The 22,646-nt window shown below is 37.8% G+C and overlaps 2 protein-coding genes and 1 non-coding gene across 4 annotated transcripts; 1 reads left to right on the top strand and 2 right to left on the bottom strand.

The window, feature by feature from the left end:
* Nucleotides 1-1,759: 1,759 nt before the first annotated feature.
* Nucleotides 1,760-6,900, bottom strand: LOC127454526 (pyruvate dehydrogenase [acetyl-transferring]-phosphatase 1, mitochondrial-like). 2 transcript variants are annotated; one of them, XM_051721821.1, is made up of 3 exons: nt 6,771-6,900; nt 4,427-5,847; nt 1,760-2,617 (listed from the first exon to the last, which is right to left on the bottom strand). In XM_051721821.1, exons 2-3 carry the CDS (start codon nt 5,818-5,820, stop codon nt 2,581-2,583), a joined length of 1,431 nt encoding a protein of 476 aa, XP_051577781.1. In that variant the 5' UTR covers nt 5,821-5,847; nt 6,771-6,900; the 3' UTR covers nt 1,760-2,580. The 2 variants fall into 2 exon arrangements, with proteins under 2 accessions (XP_051577781.1, XP_051577780.1); XM_051721820.1 differs by lacking the exon at nt 1,760-2,617 and having other exon boundaries at nt 3,535-5,847.
* A 2,171-nt stretch (nt 6,901-9,071) lies between these two features.
* On the bottom strand, nt 9,072-12,117 carry LOC127454025 (INO80 complex subunit C-like). Its single transcript, XM_051720950.1, has 5 exons — nt 11,758-12,117; nt 11,458-11,556; nt 11,016-11,127; nt 10,739-10,806; nt 9,072-10,616 (listed from the first exon to the last, which is right to left on the bottom strand). The coding sequence occupies exons 1-5, from the start codon at nt 11,989-11,991 to the stop codon at nt 10,485-10,487; spliced, it is 645 nt and encodes a 214-aa protein (XP_051576910.1). The 5' UTR covers nt 11,992-12,117; the 3' UTR covers nt 9,072-10,484.
* Nucleotides 9,655-9,727, top strand: trnat-ugu (transfer RNA threonine (anticodon UGU)). Its single transcript has one exon. It is a non-coding gene; the product is annotated as a tRNA-Thr (tRNA).
* Nucleotides 12,118-22,646: the final 10,529 nt, after the last annotated feature.

Raw genomic sequence — 22,646 nt, 5'->3', positions numbered from 1 at the left:
TAGCCCACACTCCCTCTTCCAATAACAAATTTAAATCTTCCTCCCATAATCTTTTGAGAGAATTTAAAGCTCCGTCCCCCAGACTCTGAATTAACAGGGAGTAATACACTGATGCCTCATGACCCTTGCCAAAAGCAGTAATCACCACTTCCAGAGTATCTGCCGCTCTAGGGGGGGGTGTATGCTACTCCCAAAAACAGAGCAGAGCAGGTGGCGCAGCTGTAAATACTTATAAAATTGAGATCTGGGAATCCCAAAATGTTGAATCAAATTTTCAAAAGATCTCAATATTCCACTCTCAAATAGGTCACCAAGTGTTTTAACCCCCCTTACAATCCAATCTGACCAACAGAAAGGGGACTTATTGATACATAGTTTAGGGTTCAGCCATATGCTCGAGGCTACATTTAAATAAATATCAGAATTAAACACTCTGGACACCTTTGTCCATATCGAGAGCAAATGCAAAATAACGGGGTGCAACTTTAATCGTTTAATCGAAAGGCTTTGCAGTGGCAAGATAGGGACAAGATCTTCCTTTTTAATACAAAACCAGGGAGGAGCTCTCTCAGGTGGAAGCGACCAATGAGCCAAATGTCTAAGACCGAATGCATAATAATAAAACAAAATCTTGGGTAGGCCTAACCCACCTTTGTCAATCGGCCTATGTAACTTATTGAAATTTAACCTGGGACGCTTACCATTCCAAATGAAGGACTTCGCTATGCTATCAAATTGTTTGAAATAAGAGAGGGGGACATCTACAGGGAGAGAAGTTTTTAGTGGTGTTTACAAACGCAATGTGTCATTTTCTTTTCTTTGTGATCACAGCATCACATCTACCTCCACCTCAATGAAACGGCATACAGCTTCATTCGTTTAGTAGCTTGGCACAGCCGTTGATGTGGATTTTGAGTAAACCATAACATTGGTTTGCTTGGAAACAAAACAAATTCTTCATATACAGTATTCATGTACATGCTAATATGATCATCAAAAACAATTCGAATCTTGCCTTTACCATAACATTCTGTATCGTTAGATAATTGAAGTTTATTTCAACTGTCTTTAGAAATAACGTGAAATGTAGACAGTAGACAGATTATTGATATGAGGGACAATAATTATCTGTCCTTAACTGTAGAATTCTGTTCGCTTGAATTCTGACGTTTGTTTTTAGGCAAAGCAGTTATATTATAGTAGTAATAAATAGCTTTAGAAATTACACAGAGCTGGAGGGGGCAGCAGAGACGATCATGCTTATCCACATCGATAGATGGCAGTACAGCGTCTAACACTACTGTCGTATCGGTACTTAAAGTACACGAAGAAGAGCAATGCTAACGCTAGCTAGAGAACTACTAAGGCTGTGTCTCGTTTGGAAGGCTGCGTCCTCCGGAGGTCGCATTTGTCGGCCGCATAAGTCATCAAGGCTGTCTCGTTTCATTTTTTTTTCTTATTTTTTTTTTTTTTTTTTATCTATTGTCAGTTCCTTTTATGTATATGCACTTACATTTATACAATTGTTAACCTTTTTGCATTCCCAATAAAAAAATAAAAACAAAACAGCCTCGATGACGTATGCGGCCGATAGATGCGACCTCCGGAGGACACATCCTTCCAAACAAGACACAGCCTAAATGTCCCTATAAGTTCTTCTTAACCAGAAAGTTCACCTTAGGACAAGTGTGAATATGCAACGTTTGCATAAACTCTGCATTTAGTAAATAATTTAAATAAAACGACGAAATTTGTTTGGTTAAAACACTTTTATTAAAACATTCTAAATACAAAAAAGCAATGGTACTTGCACAAGGCATGTTCACGCACCAGCAAAGAGTGATGTTGTTAAATACACTTGTAACATGCTGCTATATATTGTTAAAAATACTTTACATTTTTAACTTCAGCTGCAGCATATATCCACTTCAAGTATTAAGCATTTGCTTTTCCAAGATAAAGCAGTCTCTATTTACATATTTGCAAACTTGTGGACCATACTTTTATTACAGTATTACCTCAATAACACTGTTTGCTGATGGACTATCACTCTAAACATTTCATGTGGTAATCAGCAGTGCGTGTTCTTTCTTGCACAAGAGTACAGCCTGAAGACAGGCTAGAAAGTACAATCACACACAGATTTATAGTTTTAACCTTGCTAAATAACCCTCTGACCAAGAGAGGGAAGAAAAACTTTGACACTTGAAAAAAAGATTCAACATGGCAATCAAATAAATGACTTTAGAAACACAATCCTTCAGTGTAGTGTTAGCATACAGATGGGGTTTTGTGTGCTTATGCTTTAAAAGAAGCTTGAGTGCTTATGCCTTAAAAGAAGCTTGAGTGTATATCTTTGTGTGTGTGTAATTAACCTTTGTTTCTTAAAATACCTGTTCTTACCCTTACAGACAGGTCCAGCAAACCTCCACACCTCAGGCAACCAAAGAGGAATTTCAGCAATGGCCAGCATCAGTACAGATATACCATAATTGTCAGTGGGACTGAGGTAAGAATGGCATGAGAAAATATTTTGCATACGTCAAAATGACAATTAAGGAACGATCTGGAACTTTCGTCTTACTTTGCAAGCCCCAACCTCTGGTTCCAAATACATCTGTGAAAAAAAATAAATAAAAAAAAATAAAAAACGCCAATTTTAACAATAATGAGAAGGTTGGTTTAGCAAACCATGTTTCAATTAACCTTTGAACTACAAGACGTGATTCATGAAGAAAAAATATCTACTAAAGGCAAGTTTTACAAGAAAGAGCACCTACTAATCAAAAAAAGAATGATCACAACTGCAAGTGGCACTACAAAAAACCTCAGCAAGAAAAGGCCATTCTAAAAACCAAACCCAAAAACATTATTTTCCAGGGTAAGTAGTGGCATTGGCCAAAAAATAAAAAAATAAAAATAAAATAAATTTACGTTTCATTTCAACTTACATAAAACATTAAGGCAACTTCTCTCATTATTAAACAGCCATATCACAGTTACAGATCATTAAAGTGTAAAGTACTTATTTTGACATATTTTGCCTTCTATCTCATTCTACAGGGTGGCCCCAAAAAACAAAACAAAAAACTAAAAAACTGGGCCAATATGTTTGATTGCTCATATCTTAAAAATGCATAAAGGCGTTTGCACGATTTCTGGCGTACTTCTACGACTTTTTGTAAACAACAATATGATGTCACTGTGACATCATCGTGAGCAACAAATAAATAAGTAAATTGTTTAGATACGTTTTCAGTGTCAGTAAACTTAGGTGATTCTTTCGCCATGTGGCCCCTTTTTTGGGGCCAAATGATTTATTTATTTGAAGTTATTGCTCATGATGATGTCACAGTGACCATTTTGTTGTTGACAAAAAGTCGTAGAAGTACGGTAAAAATCATGTTAACGGCTTTATGCAATTTTTTTTTGTTGTTGTTGTTGTTATTAACAATTTTTATTGATTCCATTCATAAGACAAACAAACACAACAAAAATACGGAATCAATTATATACATTAAACCCCTCCCCCCAAACATTCCCCCCCACCCGACACAAACACACACTACAGTGGTCACCAACAATTAGAACATCAAATAAAATAAAATAACAATTAAAAAAAGTATACTTTCAAAAAACAACAAGAATGCATCTATACTAGAGGCTTTATTCATTTTTAAGATATGAGCAATCAAACATAGTGGCCCTGTTTTTTGGGGGCCACCCTGCATATCTCTCCTTCTCTCACCCTGTTTTAATGACCTTTGTATTCATTTGCTTTTCATTCATTGATTCATTCAAAACAAATTAGTAAAATAAAAAATAAAAGCCTACATGTTTTTACATTAAAGCAGACTTTGGCATATTACAGTCATCCATACCATTAATAGTCTCTCCAGAGTACAAAGTGTGCTTAAATTTATATTAGTACATTTGAACACGTATGCAAGTTCCAGTCTGGATTATGTTTTGTATTTTAACTATTTAACAATGTCTGTGGTGGGCATAGCACAGCTTTTTCTGTTTGGATTCATTGCCACATATAACATAATGCGGATCAACCGCTCACCTGCTGATATATTAAGATTCCCCTCCAAGGCAGCTGCCATAAATGTGTGAGAATAAAAATGAACATAAAAGTATACACACAGATTAATACATTCCACTGATATAGTTGATGTGCTGATATTACCGACAATGCAGTGATGAGATTGTGCACTAGAATTGATGATAGAGTAGATGTAACAAAGCATGTGACAAACAGTATGTCCAGTTCTACTGTCCGCCAATGACATGTGGGTTAAACTGCACTAAAATGATCGTAATATCATCTCTATACATGCGAGCTAATTCTTCTGGCAAGCTTAGCATCTTTGACAATCTCTCATGGTCCACCAACCCAAACTCATTATTCCCCACCGCGTACCGGATCAGGTGTGTCGCGGAATTTTGGTCCTCAAATGTAGAGGAGATCCGAGCTTTCCTCTCCTGCAACAAGCCTTGCATCTGACCCAGGGTCACCTTGAAGCCACCAACGCTGACCGGCTGCTGCTGGTGCACTCCAGTAAGATGCTCACCAACAATCCTCACCACCTCCTGCCTGTGTAATGTTTCCCACAGCCCATCCGAGCCCAGAACCAGAAAACGGTCCTGTGGACGGAGACGATGTCGTGTCACTTCTGGTTTTGCTGTAAGGTAGGGTGGCGTGTGGTAGTTGGGTGGGATGAACTTGGCGTGTTCGTTCTCATGGAGCTGATCTGGACCGGACTCCAGAACACGACGCTGGAGCTCGATGCTCCACTTGAATTTTACGTCTCCAAATGCACGAAAGGGCATGAGTAATCCCAACAGGCGATCCTGCTTAACTACGGTTTTGGCCTCGGAAAGTGGGTGCTCGGACAGCACACGGTGCACCTCAGATTCATTCTGTGCATTGTGGTCATTGGTAAGCGTGAGTGCGGAAAAAGAGCCATCGGGTTCCTGTACGCCCAGCACTGCACGCCCATCTCCAGTGTTGGCGATATGCAGCTCGTTACCATCTATATGCGCAACACACGCAGTAGCGCCTGAGAATGCTACGCGAAGAACCCAGTAGTGCAAGAAAGCGTTAGGGTCACCAACTTGGGCTTCGAGGGATATATCATTGTCCAACCTTTTAAAGGCACTCACAAGCGCTTCTCCAACATCAGGCTGCTCCCCAGGGATGCTCAGATCCAGCAGCTCCTGCCAATATGTGCGCAAGCTGGAGAAGTAGAGGCGTGAGGCTTCCTTACTGAAGTAGTCGTTGGGATGCTTGTGCCACTGCAGAACTGGGTGAAGTGGTCGACCGCTCTCCACTGCATTCTCCATCTCCACCAGTGTCTCGTATGGTAGCAATGAAACGGCGATGTAGTAGAAGAGCCGTTCGCTGAGTGCCTGCGCACAGGCACAGCCCGCGTGCCCATCAAAAACACCATAAAGCATGCCACGGGTTTGTAAGCATGTGGCCGCACTTCGCCGATCCTCAATTGGTGCATTTGCAGGTAGCTGATTGCTGTCAAAGCCCATGACTGAACTGAGGTTTTTGCCATCAAACTCAGGAACTTTGAAGCTGTACTCGTTAGCTTTTAAGATGCTGTTAACCTGAGGTGGGGTCAGGTAATAGGTGTGCCATGCAGCTGAGGCCCTGTATCCTCGTGACTGGTGCCAACTGTGTGGCTGAGTTGCATTGGTGCAGGGATGAGGAGACTGGCAGCAGGTTTGGCATGTAATGGCTGGCACCAAGATTTGACTCAATTTCCTGCTGTGGATGACCCTGAACAGTTGGGAGGATGCAGCCATGATGATTTGACTTTACCCTCAAAGGACCTGTAGGAAACCATAGTTTAATTACACAAATTAATCAAAACTCATATTCCCCACTGTTGAAAAAAAAAGAAGATCTACAATTATATTAGCAGTCAGGTTGGCCCTTACCAACACTAGGATTGTCAGTTTCTTAGGTCTTCACATAAAATGAAGATTAATAGACACTCCAACAGAATTAGTCAAGGAGGCTAATGCCAAGGCATGGAAAACCCATTCCATTTAGCAAGGGAGAGCGACCCAAGGCTATTTATAGTCCCACACCGCCACTACATTCTTGGCATTCCCAGTTTGGACACACTGACCGCCCCACTATCCTATTACTGTCCCCATATCATTTACCCATTACATAAAGTATTGGGTTTTCAGTTCAGTGTTTCAGATGCAAACAGAATGCTCGCACAGTGCATTTTAGATAGCACATTATTTGACTGGAAGAGATTCGCAAGCTAGAAACAGTTTTTAAAGAAGTGCCCTAAAATCAGCATGAATTTGGCACGGTTTATCTTTACAAGAGGATGCATTCAATAATTATTCGGGAACGATTTTAATTTGCAACTGTATCGATAAAAATACAGCTGCAAATAATGTGAAAGGGAAAAGCAGCACAGTAAAGTGCTACGCCCCGTCCACATCACCCAACATACTCGCTGCAAAGTTGCCATATTGTATACAATTGGGCTTGGTATTGGTAACACAAGTGAGAAATCTTCGCAGAGATGCGTCATTTTTTAAATATTCCCTGTAAAAGGCCATTGCGATACCACAAGATCTGAACTGAAAACCACTGGTTTACTGCGAGTTGCTACAGTGGACCGAATTCATGCCAATGCGCGTAAAATACGCTGTTTCCAAATCATTGCACGCGATCGTCGTTTACAGCATTGGCAGTTCATTACAGCCAAATACAATATGAACATTCTTACCTGAGGATCTTGGTGGGTTGCAGAGTTTGTGGCCGATGTTTGATCAGGCTACATTAGTTCATGTACACCCACCCCGCCCGCATCCTGCGAGCCTGCTTTGCCTCTACACTCACCGACCAGATGATTGGTTCACTAACGCAGCTGTTGCGTCATCAGAGGGGTACTTAACTCCTGTTGTTCCGGTGTAATCCACCCTAGAGCGCATACCGAGCAATCTGGCATTCAGAGATGCATGAAATTGTCCGAGAGAGAGAGAGAGAGAGAGAGAGAGAGAGAGAGAGAGAGAGAGAGAGAGAGAGAGAGAGAGAGAGACTACATTATTAGGAGAATGGTTCCTTTCTCTTTAGACCCATAACTGTCAAATTTGTGCTGTATTATAAATGAAACTTTGTTGGACTCAAAATTCATACGCTTTTGCTTTTTCATCTAAGCACTACAACCAGTACTAACTGTAATCTGAATACAATTGTTGTGATAGCATGGTATTTTTATTATTATTATTTTTTTTTATTTTATTTTTTTTGTCTATATTTGGTTAAACAAATTAACATTTTAACTCCATTATTTCATCCACTCTGATGAGTCTGTTTTCTTTACAGCTCCATTCACTCTAGATTCCAAAGCAGTTTCTTGGCTCATACTTTCTGATCTGTCTAGAGGAACATTAATAAATAGCTCTTTGGCTGAAGTTGATTCGTGGATCGTGGTTCTACATGTTTGAAATGAGTGCTAAGCACCCTCAAACGGACGTTAAAGCACCTTCAATTAAATAACGTTGGTGCATTATTGCATCTTCACTTTATCTACTAGAGCACCCCCAAAATATTCAGAAGCACCCTCAGAGATTTTGATCTGGAACCGGGCCTGTCTCAACACAAACACTTTTTTTTCAAACACTTGTGTAGAAAGATCCTAGTTGAATTGGGTAAACCCAACAAAATTAGACTTGTCAACGTAACTTGATGTACTGACTAGTGAAAGTAAATGTTAGCATGCTAAACACATGCTGGTACAGTGTAGTTTAGTAACTATGTTATAGTTAGCAGCTTAGCATTTGCTCAATGAAGCGAGCAATAATTTTTTACATGTGCAATTTACCCGTCTTCATCATTAGATTAAGCTCCACTCTTCACCATATAACCCCCGAAACTGCAACATAACAGAAACTCTTTTAAATCTCAACATAAAACATCAAACACTAACAAATATCCCCTTTTATATTCCTCTTACACAAAAACATAACATGACACTTAATTTTAACATTTACTCTCGAGTCCCGTACAAAGCATGGTAGACAATGAAAATCTCCTGCCCAGTTTCATCAATTCTACATTAACACCACAAAAAGTATTCATGTAGTCCCAACTCAAATGGATTAAGTAAACTTCCATTTTACAAATGTTAATGAATAGAATGCAATTCAATTAAGTTTTGACTAAATGTTCTACAATTGTTTTGCTTTAGTTCATTTTCATTCAGTAAATTTAACAAGCAGCAAATCTCCTTTTTCTGAGTGTACAGTGATACAATTCAAAACCTTCCTGAGATTTTTGATTACTGTTTTATGATCTTAGGCCTTTAACAGAGCATCAAACCAAAATAAATGAAAAGTAGTCTATAAAGGAATATTCTGGGTTCAATACAAGTTCAATCGACAGCATTTGTGGAATAATGTTGATTACCACACAAATTTATTTCAACTTCCCCCTTTTATATATATATTTGGCAGACACTTTTATCTAAAGCGACTTACAGTGCACTTATTACAGGGACAATCCTCCTGGAGCAACGTGCCTTGCTCAAGGACACAATGGTGGGGGCTGTGGGGATTGAAACGGCAGAATTCAGATTACCAGTTATGTGGTTTAGCCCACTACGCCACCATATATATATATATATATATGGGCTACAGTGAGGTACTTAAAATGAAGTGAATGGGGCAAATCCATGAACGTTAAATATACTCACTGTTTCAAAATTATAGCCACAAGATGTAAACAATATGCGTGTTAACATGATTTTAGTGTTACAAAATCACTTACTAACCCTTTCTGTGTAAAGTTATTTTACAACTTCGTTTCCATTACATTTCTGACCCAGTAACTAACAAACCTCTTCACACATTCATAACCACCTGTACTACTACTCCTGTAGTTATTGTACCTTAGCATCTTAAGATCTTATTTATAACCATGTCTATAAAACAGAAAAATACAGCTATATCTGATCTGACAACTAGATACATTTTAAACGTTTTTATCTGGCTTGATCAAAAACACCAAAAACAGATGGACAGACACCTTAAATGCAAACAGAAAATTTATTTTTCATGTGAAGAGGGATGTGTGTGTGAAATTTTAAATATTTACATACAACTTGCTAGGCAACCGCAGCATTAATCCATCCATAACTGAGATACAGAAATTTAGCCATAAAATATCCTGCAAGGACATTTTTTTACACTGTTCACCATATGGTTAAAAAAAAAAAAAAAACTGTAAAAAAAGATTAACCTTCAGTCTCTTGCTAAGTGCAATAGGGTTCCAGGGTTCATTTTAGACTCTGAAAATTAATAAAAGTGTCCAACTGATAACAAAACTCACATTTTTGATCGTGTATCAGTGTTTTAATATTAAACTGTATATGGTCCACTTTTGTTTTTAATATAGTAGTATTACAAATTGTTCTCAGATCCACAAGACTGATGAGTTGTTGTTTTTAGATTACCAACATAGTACACATTCATATGTATGTACAGGGGATTCTGAGGTCAAACAATTAAATACACTTCGGCCAATATCCCACGAGGCTATCTGAATGAGTTTAAACAAGAGTTCTTACTTTTGTTACTTTGGGCTGTCTGCCAAGTTAACCTGATAAGTGAGGCTCCATAGCTCAGTGGTTAGAGCACTGGTCTTGTAAACCAGGGGTCGTGAGTTCGATCCTCACTGGGGCCTACTAAATTGCATTTTGATATCTAACCTTCAAAGAATCATGAAAATGATCTTGGGTTTGGAACAAGCACGAAACACCTAGCAGATGTGGAGGGTGGAAAAAGCTGGTGTTGAGCCTTCTTGATCAGCTCCTCCATGGCCGCTCTTATTGGCATGGATAAAGAGCCATCCTAGAGGTGGCCAAGCTCCAGGCAGCATTCTTCCAACAAAATCATAAAATCAATGACTTTATTCATAGATGTAAGACTCAATATTGTGTGCTGTTCCTAACCGGGTGGAGGTTTGTTTCTTTTAACCACCAGAGGGTGCCTTAGCGACCCATTTCTGTTTATTGAGTTTATGATATAATTTGCAATAGGTTCTTTTTTGCACCTGTGATTTTGAAAAGAGGAATATGTGAGAATCAATTTGTGTATCATTTTGATACATCATAATCCTGGTGGAGGGCAACAAAATAAAATATATCAAGGAATCAGGAGCTACAGTGCATTGTATTTGCCCATTAGTGCAATATCTAATATAATCTAATTTTGTCCAACTCAAGACTTTTATTTAAAAGTTCGTCATAGGTCAAACCAGCTCTACAGAGGAACCCCTAGAGGGGTATATTATATTGCCATAGCCAAACAAATTCACTATTAAATGTAACCATAAACATCCACAAATATCAGAATCTGATTGAGTATGTGGGTCCTTTAGATACTGCAGCACCCTGTGGTCAGTCAGCATGTACGTGTGTGCTGGAGAGTTGTATTCTCGCTCATGGTACAATGCAGGTGGCTTTACGGAGAGACAGATATCCCATCACCACATCTGTAGGTAACTGGCGGATGTAAGAAAACTCCTCTGTCGATGCAAAGCGTAATTTAGTTTGAGGGTCAGTGTAGTTTGCCTAGAACAAAGATGCAAATACAAGTGTAGTAAGATAAATTTAGTGTTACACACCTCTCAAATAACAATTACTTCTACACATCATTAACTGATAACATTTTACAACAGACAACACAGACTTACAGGAAGACCCGAGATGTCAGAGTACTTTTTAGCAGGTTTCATCGAAGGAGGCGCATCTATGCTACAGTCTGACAGAGAAGCCGAAGGACGAAAGGAAATTAAATATTGCAGATCACAAGTAAATCTACAGATACAATAACAATCTCTGCCATGACTTTGAATAAATAAATGCATCAGTCTACAAACATGATCCCAACAGATGTTTAAAACATTACATTGCTTAATTAATGTGATCGTTACTTAAAATATACCCTTTATTACTAGAAGTTTGACTCACAGTTGGGATCAGTGATTTTCCATGGCAGTGCTTTTTCTGCTGCCAGAATCTGCTTCAGATTCTTCCACGTCCGATTCTTCTTCCCTGCTGCTGCTCCACCAATACCCGAGTGCTAGTGAGGGGAAAATAATTTAAGCTCTTGCACATAGTAAGATGCATAACTTTTCAGTACAATTCAGATAAATTAATTAAAATAATATTCAATAAAACCTTTCAACAATCTCTCCCTGTCTGACTCTCAAATCAGCAAACACATAGAAAGAATTGAACTGCAAAATTAGGGTAAAGAACATCTTATGTTCCAAAGAATCATTGTTTAAAGGTGGCATGATGGTGAGCAAATGATGAGAGACTTTTTGTTTGAACTATTCCTTTAATAAAAGCAAGAGCAGATGGTTTTGACAGTTCCTCGAGCTCATAACATTCGTAATAAACATCTTACCACAAAGTTGGGGTTTTTAAAAGGCAGGGTCTTAGTAGGGGATTCTACATCGACTGCGCCCACTGATTTTCCTTCAACAGTCCCCTCCACAGGAGCAACCTGACAGAAATACAGCAACATATCAGTTATCAACGAAATTGTTCAACAAGCCACAAGTCAGTTTTATTTGTCATGTGCAACTCCTAAAATCTACGAAATGTACGACTAATGTCATATATAATTCTTGATATCTCTGAAATGCAGTTATAATTTAACATATGAATCCTAAAATCTACGAATTTTAGGACTTTTTATTTTAACCTGTGTTTGAGGAGTTGACGCTACAGGCTGTATTTTTCTCTTTTTGCTGCTGCTGCTGCTACTGCTGTTGTTGCTGCTGTTATTATTTGGAGACAGGGCTGTGTGTAAAGCGGGACTGACGGCTCGCTTCTTGCCACGGGCCTGAGCAACTAAGGCCGCTGCTGTCTGAGCTTTACTCGTCGGGACCGTCGCTGGATTTAAATCCCTGATATTGGATGCTCCCGGTGCAGACATTTGCCTTCTCGGTGTTTTACACAACACGCACAACCTGACAATTAATAAACGTGTCAACACTCTGTGAAAATGCACGTTAGCCAGCAACTAATCACAACATCCCGATCACCCGGAAGCGGTAATGAGGCTGTGCAATCTCTTTATGATCCGATGCTACAGTTGATTCTGCCCGATGGTTCCTGTGTTGTTAGTAATATAGAAAAATGGGATGAAAATATGATCGCATTGCATTATTTACGACTACGATTAAAAAGAAACACTTTACCATTAGGTTCTATTTGTTTGGATTAGTAAATGCATTAGATATCATAAACTAACAATGAACAACATCTTTTTACAGCATTTGTTAATCATGCTTAGTTTTAAAAATAAAATTGTTTATTGTTAATTCATGTTAGTTTATGATGCATTAACTAGTGTTAACAGTAATACTTTTAATTTTATATATGCTGAAATTAAAGGCCATCCCAGATGTGTATGACTTTCTTTCTTCTGCAAAACACAAAGATTTTTAGAAGAATGTCTCTGCTCTGTAGTTCCATACAGTGCAAGTGAATGGTGACCAAAATTCTGAAACTCCAAAAAGCAAATAAAGGCAGCATATTAGACTGCAGTGGTTTAATCCATATCTTCCGAAGCGATCCAATCGGTTTTGGGTGAAAACAGACCAAAATTTAACTCCTTTATCATTATAAATCTTGACATCAGCAGTCTCCTTGGCGATCATGATTTCAAGCTCGATTACTCTTCCTAGTGCCAGGTAGCGCTCTGCGCATGCGTAAAGCACTAGGAAGTGTAATAAAGCTTGAAATAATAATCGTGCCTAGAGACTGCAATGCCAAGATGTGCAGTGAAAAAGGAGTTAAATTTCGGTCTGTTCTCACCCATTCCTATCATATCACTTCTAAAGATATGGATTAAATCACTGGACTCTTATGGATTACTTTTTTGCTGCCTTTATGTGCTTTTTGGAGCAACAAATTTTGGTAACCATTCACTTGCATTGTATGGACCAACAGATATTCTTCTAAAAATCTTTGTTTGTGTTCTGCAGAAGAAAGTCATACACATCTAGGATGGCATGAGTGTGAGAAAAACAATGAGATAATTTTCATTTTTGGGTGAACTATTCTTTTATTATATACTTTATAACATTAACCAAGATTAATAAGTGCAGTAAAAAGTTGTTTATTGTTAGCTCATGCTAACTAATATTATACCATGGGCTGTTCTAATACTTGATTCTGATTGGCTGGAATGTGTGCAGTTTAAACTAGTGCAGGTTCAAACCACTGAATGCACAGGTAGTTCCGGTCAATTTTAATCACTGTCCGATATTAATGCACTGTTTGTAACCATAGGAACATAACATTACAAAGTAATATAATGGAATTCAGCTTGTTTTGCACAGAGGGTGAGAGATTGAAATCAGGACCAATTAAATGCATCTTTCGCTGTCCAGCAAGGCAGTTTAACTGTAATGTGTTGTTTAATGTTATGTTGCTGTGCTGAAGTGCTGCCTATAGCCACTAGAGGGCCTCTGCGCTCACACGTCTCTGACTCAAATTCTGAAGGAGTGCTGTTTGTTTGCAGTGAAGCGCTACAATTTGAGTCAATAGTGCAGCCTTGATTGATACCATACCGATGTCTCAGAGGTCCAAATCTGCAGGTTCCAGAGTGTTTTGAATGGTTTTCATCTTATTATACAGTAAGTGCTACTTTTACTGTCACTGCCATATTTGTAATGTCGGCTTTTCCACATTAATGTGAAAATGACAATGAATAAAAATTAATTAATACATTTTATCTGGAGTGCCAACCTCTCTACATTCTATGGATATTATTATTTCTGGATTGTGCATTTAAATTCACAAGTGTGTGGTCGCACTACTTTTTCTCTGTGTCTGATTTAGAACAGGCGGAGTTGCAGATCTAAAACGGCCCTTAGATAAAAATTAAGCGTTATTTTTTCAGTCAAAATCTGTGCTGCAAAAAGTATGTATTACAGCTGTAACTAATCAGTTCTGGCAAGTGACCATGGTATAAGCTGGATAATCCACGGCTAGGTGTGCGTTAAATGATTTTAAATGCACTTCACGGAGGTGGTTCTTCACCTCCACACTGTGCATTTAAAATAGTTTAGCGCACACCTAGCCATGGATTATACCTTACTTAATGATTAACAGTATTAAAATTTGTCCAACATCACATCGTCAGAGGTGTTTTAAATGTATTTTGGTGAGTTTATGGCTGGTTTTGAGAAGTCATATCAGTAATGTCAGTTTGAGAAGAATAATTCGAATGTTCTACATACACTGTAGACTTTGTCCAACATCACTCTAATATGCTTAATTTAATTTGAAGTAGTGCAAACACTTTTGCTGTTACCTCTCCTTTAACAGTTTTTGCTGAAGTAAAATTTGATTTATGCTCCATGACAGACTCATTATACACCGATCAGCCACAACATTAATACCACCTGCCTAATATTGTGCTGGTCCCCCTCGTGCCGCCAAAACAGCTCTGATCCATCAAGGCATGGACTCCACAAGACCTCTGAAGGTGACCTGTGGTATTTGGCACCAAGACATTAGCAGCAGATCCTTCAAGTCCTGTAAGCTGTGAGGTGGGTCTCCATGGATCAGACTTGTTGGTCCAACACATCCCATAGATGCTCAATCGGATTGAGATCTGGGGAATTTGGAGGCCAAGTCAACATCTTGAACTTTTTGTCATGTTCCTTAAACCATTCCTGAACAATTTTTGCAGAGTGGCAGGGCGCATTATCCTACTGGAAGTGGCCACTGCCATCAGGCAATACCATTGCCATGAAGGGGTGTACGTGGTCTTCAACAATCATTAGGTAGGTAGTATGTGTCAAAGTAACATCCACATGAATGCCAGGATCCAAGGTTTCCAAGCAGAACATTGCCCAGAGCAACACACTGTCTCCGCCGGCCTGCCTTCTTCCCATAGTGCATCCTGCTGGCATCTCTTCCCCAGGTAAATGACGCACATGCACCCGGCCGTCCACATGATTTAAAAGAAAACGTGATTCATCAGACCAGGCCACCTTCTTCCATTGCTCCATGGTCCAGTTCTGATGCTCACGTGCCCATTGTAGGCACTTTCAGCGGTGGACAGGGGTCAGCACGGGCACTCTTACCGGTTTGCGGCTATGCAGCTCCATACGCAGCAAGCTGCGATGCACTGTGTGTTCTGACACCTTTCTTACATGGCCAGCATTTCACTAATTTTTCACTAATTTGTGTGACAGTAGTTCTTCTGTGGGATCGGACCAGACAGGCTAGCCTTCGCTCCCCACGCACATCATTGAGCCTTGGGTATCCATGACCCTGTCGCTGGTTCACCGGTTGTCCTTCCTTGGACCACTTTTGGTAGGTATTTACCACTGCATCCGAGAACACCCCACAAGACCTGCCATTTTGGAGATGCTTTGACCCAGTCGTCTAGCCATCACAATTTGGCTCGTCAAAGTCGCTCAGATCCTTTGTAGATATGCCTGTCAGGCAACAATTTCTCTTCTTTATGTGAAGCTTGATACAATATCCACCACAGTGACCATTATCCTTCAATTCTCCATTCTCTTCCTTTCTTTCATTAAGTGAAACAGAAATAGAAATATTAATAACATTTCCTTTATAAGGCATAAAATTATATAAATAATATGTTAAATTAACTCAGACTAAAGACTAATCCATTCACTCACAACTGGATATTTTCTATTTTAACAATTATTGGTGAAGTTGTACTTGATGATGTGACTGATTCACAAATTAACCCAAGTTTTAATATGTAAATACATCTATATTTCTTATATTATTCTGGGGTTCTTGTAAAGAATGTCTAATATCAGTTGGACTTCTAATCTGATCACTTTAACAGGGTAGCTGTGTTATTATTGTTTTGATTTTGTGCTGTCAAATACACATTTGTTTATCTGTGGACTTTACTTTTTGGAGTAAAGGTGCCAGTTCATGTCAATATAATATTAACATACTCTAATAATATGCACTGTAATTTGTGTGGAAAAATGGTACAGCTATGTTATTACAGAAATTTATATATTTTGTTATGCCTATTTTATATCATGCCCACAGAGACAGAATGACATTTCAAACAGATGAGAGTTATCTTTATTCATTTCATTCTTTATATTCTTCTCTTTTCTTTGAATGCCATTACTTGCCATTACATTTCACATTTTCTGCAGTCTTAAATAATTTAAGTGAAATGTCAGCTTCAGTTCAATTTTTACCATCGGCATGTTTTGAAGTGAGATATAAAGAGAGAAATATGTGACAGATAAATCACCACAACGTATAGCTACACATTCACCAGAGTATTAGAATGCTGTCCTTAAGTTTATTCAACATTGCCAGTGATTTTAACATTTAGCTGTACGGTCCTGAAATGAAAGTAAGTAAGCTTTGTTCTCTGTCCTGCCTCGATTCCTTGAAAATTAAATGAACAAAATTTATGGGATCCTACTGTCCCAAAATTAATAGCAACACACACACACACACACACACACACACACACACATACAGTACACACTTATTCCTTAAAGGAAACGACTTGTTGGCAGCAGCTGATAAGAATGGATACAGCTCTTCTTTCCTGCTATAATGTTGGCTGTGCATCCTCTCTTGGCCGCTGACCTGACTGCAGCTGTTTGTTTCACCTCAATTTGTTCTAGCTGCAGTGTTTTTACTATTCTATAAGTAAAGGTTTTTGTAAATGGTTGAGACAGGAGTGGGGCAAAGAGCGCAGTGAACACATTTGATGTTTTATTCATATTTCATCATGAGGAAGATGTTGCTACAAGTGGCCGGTACATGCAATACATAATTAAACTATAGCTGGAGATTCTGTGTTGTTGAGGTTCCGTAACAAACAACCATACATTTTTAATGAATCAAACTTAAACTGCAATAAAAGATCGATTTGGTTTTTCCCTGGGTCATTGTTTAGAAAGGCATTCCAACTCAGTATATCAAATACACTTGTGACAGCTGAGAATCTCTTAGCTGTATCTGTGTGTGTGTGCTCATGTAAGTTGCAGGAACACACACAAAAAATACTTCAGAAGAAAAGAGAGAACAAATATGCAGTCATCAGTTTAGCAAACAATATTATAGCCTACACTATTTTAAATAGTACCACCAGAGCTGATGCTTTTATATAAAGATAGATATGTTATTGAATTTTACTAAAACGTGAACAAATAAACACTCAGACACAGAACTATTTTCATTTTTATTCAGATCATTTGCATTATGTTTTTGCACATTAATAATGCATTAATTATTATTAAAACAAGCTAAATTTCCAAGCAACAACATCAAAAATAATTACAAATTGAAACTGAGAACAGTAACGAATCAGTCCATTCTCTGGAAAATCTTACATCTGGAAATGTATAGGGCTGAGGGTCATGTTGCTGTGTACATTTTGCAGAAATGATCCCATATTTTGGATGTCAATATCATAGTGCAGTTGACGTCAAAGCAGTGTGGTATTTAAAAAAATTTAATAAAATGTACAAATGAAAATAGACAGTTACAAAAAAATCTATAAAATTGAAAAAGTAAACATATTGACCAGTGTGCTATTATTTTAAAATCAAAACGGTAAACACATCGTCACAAATGGTGTGAAATAAAGGATTCACTTGCTAACACAAATACAGAGAAATTTGCAACCTGACAATAACAGAGCCCAACCAGACTGACTGTATACTAGTCTGGATGATATTTTATGAGCTGTTACTGTAAAGGGATAGTTCACCCAAAATTAAAATTATGTTATCTTTTTGTCACCCTTGTGTTGTTTTAAACCCATTTGATTTTCTTCTATGCAACACAAAAGGAGGTTAGGCTGACTGATAGATAAAAAAGGTGCAATTAAAGTGAATGGTGACTGAGGCTATTGGTCCCCAACATTCTGCCAAACATCTTTTGTGTTCCACAAAAGAAAGTCATATGGGTTTGGAACAACATGTGTGTAAACTCCGACAGAATTTAAATTTTTGGGTGAACTTTCATTTTAAGATTCTTTCATCCAAATTTGAGAAATAAGAGAACTGTCGGGTGTTCTCGTATCTTGAGCCCCAAGGGTTAAAGCCCATTCTTGGACAATATTTAACCCTTAAACGTATACCTCGTGTCTTAAGTGACCTGGGACCTCATTCCACCCCCTGTACCTAATCCATTTTTTGGAGTTGTGCCAACACCTCTTTTGTATTCCTCAATCTTTCTCTTTTAAAAAATTTAATACACTCATACACACACACACACACACACACACACACAAAAGGGAAAAAAAAAGCCAAAATTGCAAACAAAAAACAAAAAAACATTATAATGCTTAAGTACCAAAAGTATATAGGGTCATTAGAGAACCTAGGTATGTAGTAGTGTCAAGTTGTATTTTTTGCACTGCCAAAAATGATATATTTTTATGAATATTTCATAACTTTAGTGTCACAGGATATCTATTTATTTGTTTATTACAAGAGAAATGAGTACAATATTCATACAAATAAATACTATACTGTATTACACTGGTTTTCTGTGCAACAATGGTGAATTATCAGTATCCCAAATGCGTGTACACAGACATAATATACATGCTATTTCTTACTGAAGGTGGCACTGTTGTTTCAGTGATTGACTTGATCTACATTTGACATTGCTATTTAATGAAGAAACAACATGGAAGTAAACTATAGCAAGTACAGCACCTGAAGGGTATGTTATGACTTTTGTCATTTGGGTGTATTGCTGAAATTATGTAAGTTGTGCATCTTTTTAGACTTAATAATAGAAAATACTAAATGTGTAGCTTATGTGCATTTTATGTGTTATGTGTAGCTCAATATATGTGTTTGACAGCAAGTTCATGAAATTTCAGTTTGAAAGTAATGAATCCTGTTCTAATTTGTTGCATTGTCTCTGATATATGCAAAATAAAACATCAAACAAATTATTTTCTAATTGTCTTGAAAATATTATGAAAATTGTACACAATCTGGGCATTTTGTAGATCAATTTGTGATAGATATAAGTGCCAGGTCTCTAAAGATCCATATATGTAAGAGTGTTTGGTGAAATCCCCAAGCATTTTTGGGTTTTAACCAGTGGTGTAGTAGTGTCTGAAGAGGTGGGCATACTGTGTTTTTATGGTTCTCAAAACGTCATATATTTACACTATATAAAAGGTGTAAGAAAATTCTATTTTTTCAATAGCCTACATAAATAAATAATATTAACAATTTATGGTTCGTTGTAATCATAGTCTTATTTGAACTTACAAAATGTATGTCAGGGTAAGGTGTACAATACACTACTAAAACTTGATATTAAACATCTATTTAAATAGATAGGTTTGATTAACTGTTCTTTTAATTAACAGTAAAACGGCTTTGTACTTACTCTAATAAATATACTAATACATACATAATCTCATACATAATAAGCTGTTAAGCACTGTATAGGTACGACTGAGTGTAGTAATGTTATCTTATATTACGATATATAGTACATAAGAGTTAATGATCAGGCTATTTGTTTTAATTGTAAATATAAAGTAAATTGTATTGATATATTTGTACATATACAGCACAAAATAATTATGGTGACTCCAGCGCTGCATGCACATCTCACTGTAGATGCTAGAAATGTCCCGCCCCTTATTGAAACGGATGTGATTGGTTAGAAAATACCCAATCGCGTCTAAAACGAACGTTCTGATTGGTAGCTCAGCTAAATCAAACTGTCTTATTTTCGTCCGTGTCTTCAGTTGTGGTCCCGCCTCCCGCTGCTCCGTGCAGAGAATCTCTGTACACTTATTTAAAAAAATAAAAACATAAATCACAATTTACTCAACGGTGCTGCGGCATCACCTCAGTATAATTAAAAGTTATGGGTCAAAAGCCTCCTCGCTGTTCTGGCAGCCATATGTATCATAACCAGGGTTGGGAGTGTTACTTTTGAAATATATTCCACTACAGATTACAGAATACATGCTGTAAAATGTCATTTGTAACGTATTCCGTTAGATTACTCAAGGTCAGTAACGTATTCTAAATACTTTGGATTATTTCTTCAGCACTGGTAGATTTTTTCACTTGTTTTGACTATAAAAAACAATACAGTAAGACAAAATGCACATGTTAAAAATACATTCTCTGAAAAACCTCTTATGCAGTGTTGTTTCTAAAACAAGATAAATCAAATTGATCTTGTTTTAGGATTTTTAGATATTTTTACAGGAAAAAAAAATAAAAAAAATACTTATCAATAATACGATTTTTGCCCTAATATCAAAGGTCTTACTAGAAAAAAAGAAATTATGATCCAATGTGAATTTTCTTGATAAAAAAATATGATTGTGCCTGGTAACATGTGCATGTAAAATGGCTAGAAATAGCATTTTAGCTTAGCATAAAGCTGACAATTTACACAAGATTTATTTCTATTTCTTCTGCTCCAGACTTTCTTCAAACGTACTTCTCTGTCTGCTTGTGTGAATGTAACACATTTTTAACACAACACTTTTTTTTTATCCCCTTTTCTCCCAATATGGAATGCCCAATTCCCACTACTTAGTAGGTCCTCGTGGTGGCGCAGTTACCCACCTCAATCCGGGTGGCAGTGGACAGGTCTCAGTTTCCTCCGCTTCTGAGACCGTCAATCTGTGCATTTTATCACGTGACTCGTTGTGCATGACACCGCAGAGACTCATAGCATGTGGAGGCTCATGCTACTCTCCGCGATCCACGCACAACTTTCCACGCGCTCCACTGAGAGCGAGAACCACTAATCATGACCACGAGGAGGTTACCTCATGTGACTCTACCCTCCCTTGCAACTGGGACAATTGGTTGCTTAGGAGACCTGGCTGGAGTCACTCAGCACACCCTGGATTCGAACTCGTGACTCCATGGGTGGTAGTCAGTGTCAATACTCGCTGAGCTACCCAGGCCCCTGTACTTGCTTGTTTTGATTGGGGGGGGATCCCCCCTGGAAACTACGCCCCTGGGCATATGCTAAATCCTTTGAAAGATAGGTGGGCATACCGCCTATGCCAGCATATGCCCTAGACCAGTGTTTCCCAACCTTTTTTCTGCCACGGCACACTTTTTACGACTAAAAAATTCTATGGCATATCACTATCCCTCATAGGATAACCATCGTCAATATTTTTCCTTTTCAAGAACTTGTCCATGTTTTCTGTCCATCTTAGTAGCATGTTTAATTGTAATATTTGAAATTCAGCTATGCAAAAAAATAAATAAATAAATAAATAAATAAATAAAAAAAAGTCACATAGGTAGGCTACGCTGTGTGAGGTCACAGGTGGCAAGAGTGCTAAATGGGTATGAAAAAACAAATTTGCTTCTTTTCTAATTTGTAGATTTGTTCTTGCAATGCCACAACAAATTACAGGGATGCAAACTCATGAGGGGCGAAAAAGGTAAGACAATCACTGGTCCACAAACATTTTTTCTGGGGATATATTTTTTTAAATAATAAGCTAAAAGCACCAGTTCGAGCTATTTTAGTGATTCAAGTTTATTCAAGTTTATAATTGTGCAGAATTAGCTGCAAAATAAAGAGTAATTTGGTGAGGCTTGCTTCTGTTTCACAAATTTGTTCAATTTTATTAACTGATTAGTTCAGTGACCCCTTCTGGAAATGTCACTAGGTGGCGACAAATGATTGTCTTATGTGCTATGAGTGAGTCAGTGAATCATTTTGAGTCCTTCATGACCGAAATCTACCAAGAGACTTTATAGTGTTTAAGCATTAAAAGAACAAAGCAGATCTGTAGTCTTCCTTCAGTCTGAAAAACAACAATAACAGTCTAATAATAGTGAGTTTCAATAACGTCCTTACCTTCTCCTTTATTAAAACTTGCATGGCTACAAATCTGCTGACTTCAGTATAAGAATTATAAACACAAAGCAGATCTACGTATCATTTTCCTACAGTAGCCTATTTAAACTGCTGAGCATGACTTATCAGAAAAGACCACAATAATAGACAAATAATAATAATTTTGAGTTTCAATAATGTTCTTTCGTCATTGTAAAGCGAGGCGTCAACGCTCCGTTCAACGCCAGCGTCAAGCGTGGCATTGCCCTCCACATGACAAGAGTTGCAGAAAGCGTCACAGAGGGGCAATTTTACGAGTTTGCCAGGTAAAAAAGCGGGAGGTGTGCACAATAAACATTGAAAACATGTATTTGGAAGAGAGAAAAAAGCTTGCAGTTGCTTTGATGGCAGAAAGTAATAAAAGGACTCGTTTATGTTTAGGTCTAAGTGTTTTCTTCAATAACTGAGGTCTCTGATATTCGTAAACGATAAGGTAATATTTAATTAAAATAAATTATGAGACATTCAATGTCTCTTCACAAATTTGGACAGTTTTTAAATATTTCTTGTTGCTTAGTACTCTCAAAGACATTATTGGTGAAGCAAAAACATGTATGTGAAAAACACTTTGGTGTAAAGTGGCATCACTTCATAGACTTCAATGTATTCTGCAGCGCTGACGCAAGTCATGTGAAAAACCCTTAAAGGAGACATATTATGCCCCTTTTCACAAGATGTAATATAAGTCTAAGG

This window comes from Myxocyprinus asiaticus, chromosome 16, assembly GCF_019703515.2.
Source record: "Myxocyprinus asiaticus isolate MX2 ecotype Aquarium Trade chromosome 16, UBuf_Myxa_2, whole genome shotgun sequence".
NCBI classification, from domain to species: Eukaryota; Metazoa; Chordata; class Actinopteri; order Cypriniformes; family Catostomidae; genus Myxocyprinus; species Myxocyprinus asiaticus.
The sequence above is the reverse complement of the archived record's forward strand: the minus strand, read 5'-3'. Positions and strand labels throughout refer to the sequence as shown.

Coding starts and splice junctions, on each gene's coding strand:
- LOC127454526 (XM_051721820.1), bottom strand. CDS start 5,820: ATGGCTGCATCCTCCCAACTGTTCAGGGTCATCCACAGCAGGAAATTG.
- LOC127454025 (XM_051720950.1), bottom strand. CDS start 11,991: ATGTCTGCACCGGGAGCATCCAATATCAGGGATTTAAATCCAGCGACG. Junction 11,557..11,757: donor CGTCAACTCCTCAAACACAG/GTTAAAATAAAA, acceptor TATTTCTGTCAG/GTTGCTCCTGTGGAGGGGAC. Junction 11,128..11,457: donor TTAAAAACCCCAACTTTGTG/GTAAGATGTTTA, acceptor TCCCCTCACTAG/CACTCGGGTATTGGTGGAGC.